At 45.6% G+C, this 2,760-nt stretch overlaps 1 protein-coding gene across 1 annotated transcript in view; it reads right to left on the reverse strand.

Moving 5' to 3' along the window:
• The window catches only part of Lct (lactase), a 47,396-nt gene that overhangs the window by 35,197 nt on the left and 9,439 nt on the right, over positions 1 to 2,760 (reverse strand). The window contains exon 2 of the mRNA XM_021199233.1: positions 2,300 to 2,379. Coding sequence (XP_021054892.1) covers positions 2,300 to 2,379 — 80 coding nt within the window. The remainder of the gene's footprint in view (positions 1 to 2,299; positions 2,380 to 2,760) is intronic.

The raw sequence follows: 2,760 nt of genomic DNA on the forward strand, positions 1-2,760 counted from the left end.
AGTGATAATTGCTATCAGGAGACCAAAGGGCTGATCATAAAAATGCCTCTCCAGCAACAGCCTTTGAACTGGTATCTTTTTTTTCCTTTGTTTTTTTTTTTGTTTTTTTTTTTTTTTTTTTTCTTTTTTTTTTTTTTTTTTTTTTGAACTGGTATCTCACCCATGCCGCAGCGTGGAGTTTTGAGATGACCCCAGCACAGCATGGGTTCCCTCTGGGAAGCTCCCACCCTGCTCAGTGCAAACCCCAGGGCCTCCAATGGGCCTGCACGGCAGATGCCTATCTTTCTGACTCTGGACTCAACTTCTGCATTTGCCCTGTGTGTATCTTATGCTGGCTTCCTATCGTTTTACCTGATGCCTGCCTTCCACGGCTCTTCCTCCTCCTCTGCCTCTCTCAATGTGTCCAGCAACATCCCCTCTACTGTTAACACCCACGCACTAGTGTCCTCCAACAGGACTGACCAGAGCTCCTCTCTCAACCCTGAGGTGCTCTTTCCCCTGAGAGCTATTTGCTTAGATGGGTGGAGATCTTGGCTTGGGGATACGGTTCAGTCGGTAGATTGTTTGCCTAACATGCACAAAGGCCCGGGTTCCATCCCTAGTGTATTACAAACTGGGCATAGCGGCTCCTGCCTATAATCCCAGCACTTGGGCAGTAATGGCTGGAAGATCGGGTGATGAAGACCATCTTTAGCTATGTAGTGACTTTTAGGCTAGCCTGAGATATCTTTCTCAAAAACAAAATGAATAAATAATAGTTACTAAAGGAAATTCCCTAGGGGGAGTTTTGGTACTCAGAGGCTATGACAAGAAGATTGAGCAAATTTGAGGCCATCTTGGGCTACAAGATGTTAGTGAGACTCCATCTCAAAATAAACAAAATATATAGTAAGGCCAGGCATATAAACCGCAGACCTCAGAAAATGGAAGCTAGATGATCAAGAGGCCAAGTTCAGCCTAGGCTACACAGGGAGACCCTGTTTCAAAACCAAACCAAAAATAAGCTATAGTTTAAAAGGCATAGAGAATATAAATCAGATGGGTACTCTAAGAAGTGTATTTTTAAAAATTGGTACACGTGAATGAATTTTTCTCTGTGTGTGGTCATGTGTAAGCCACGGTACACATCTCAGGTGAGAGGACAAGTTGCAGGGAGTCAACTCTCTCCATTCACACGTGGGTATCAGAAGAATGTTTTGTTTTGTCTTGTTTTGTTTGAGGCGGGCTCATTATGTATACCTGGTTGGCCTTCAGCTCAGTATGTAGATCAGGCTGGTCTCAGACTATATAGAGACCCACCTGCTTCTGCCTGTTGAGTACTGCAATGACAGGCATGTGACACCGTGCCTGTTGGGACTTTGGCTTCTTCAAGCTGAACAGGACAGATGGGGAGCTAGGGCAAAGGCACATAGTTCCTTTTTAAGGTAGCTGTGAACCTTGGGACTGGAAGCTGCTTGGAAGAATTTATGAAAACATCAAACCAGGGCTAGGTTTGTAGCAGGGTTGTTGGTGGGGTGCTTGCCCAGCGTTCTCAGCTATCACAGGACTACACAAATCAGGTGTGTGTCACATGCCTGTAATCAGGATGTAGCACTCAGGAGGTGGAGGCGGGTGGGGGTGGGGGTGGGGTGGGTCAGAAGTCCAAGATAATTTTCTGCTGAATTCTCAGATACATGGGACCCTATCTCACAAGTTTTAAAATTTAAAAAAAAAATAATAATGCAAAGAAGCAAATGAAAAATCTCACTTTTAACAATTAAAAATAACACTTTAGCCAGGCATGGTGGTGCACACCTTTAGTCCTAGCACCTTGGGAACCAGAGGCAGGTGGGTCTCTGAGTCTGAGGCCACCTGGCCTACATAACTGAGATAACAAGAGCTTGACCAGCTTACCTTGGAGGCACCCCAATTTTGGCCTAAGACGCACCCCTCCTGTGGTTAATTATAGCCCAGGCACCTGCCACCCCTGCCCCAGTGCTGTGACTAACAGTTTCCCTAGGTCAGTGTCCATACAAGCACCATTCCTGTACGTCCTAGATTAACAGTTAATAAACCTGGCCAAACTCAAGCTCGGCCCTCTGACTAACCCACCTCCCTGTCCCTGGTGAACACGTCTCTGGGTGAGAGAAGTCCACTGTCTTGTCTTCTCAGATGACAGCCCGTCTCAGATTTCCTCAGAAATAAACCTTTCTCATCACCCTTGAGCAGCCTTCTGTTGTGTTCTTCATACAGAGGCTTTATCTCAAAATAAATGAATACAACCACAATTCCCCTTAGGCATTTCAGGTGCTGCGCCTACCTTGACGAGAGCCGCCAAGGATGGATCTAGCAGAAGCTCGGGGATGTCTTCAGCCTTCAGGACCACAGACAGCTTTCCTCCTGGAACCAGACAGAAGCGTGAGGTGAGCTGAGGCTGAGGCTTTTTGAAGAGATCTCTACTGTGACTTGTCTCTAGGGGACTGACAGACTTTAGAAAACAAAGAAGCCAATAACCAGGATGTCTCTTTAAGGGACTATCTTGTTCTTTTTTTTTTTAATTTCTTTTTTTAAATTTAATTTTATTTGTAATTCATTTTTTACACTCCATATTCCATTCCCCACCCCTCCCCTCCCACCCTCCAACTGCTCCACATCCCACCTCCTCCCCACCACACCCCGTCTCCACATGGATGCCCCCAGCTTCTACCCCATCTGACCTCTAAACTCCCTGGAGCCTCCAGTCTCTCTCTTCTTTTTTTTTTTTTTTTTTTTTTTTTTTTT

This window comes from Mus pahari, chromosome 5 (genome assembly GCF_900095145.1).
Source record: "Mus pahari chromosome 5, PAHARI_EIJ_v1.1, whole genome shotgun sequence".
Taxonomy (NCBI): Eukaryota; Metazoa; Chordata; class Mammalia; order Rodentia; family Muridae; genus Mus; species Mus pahari.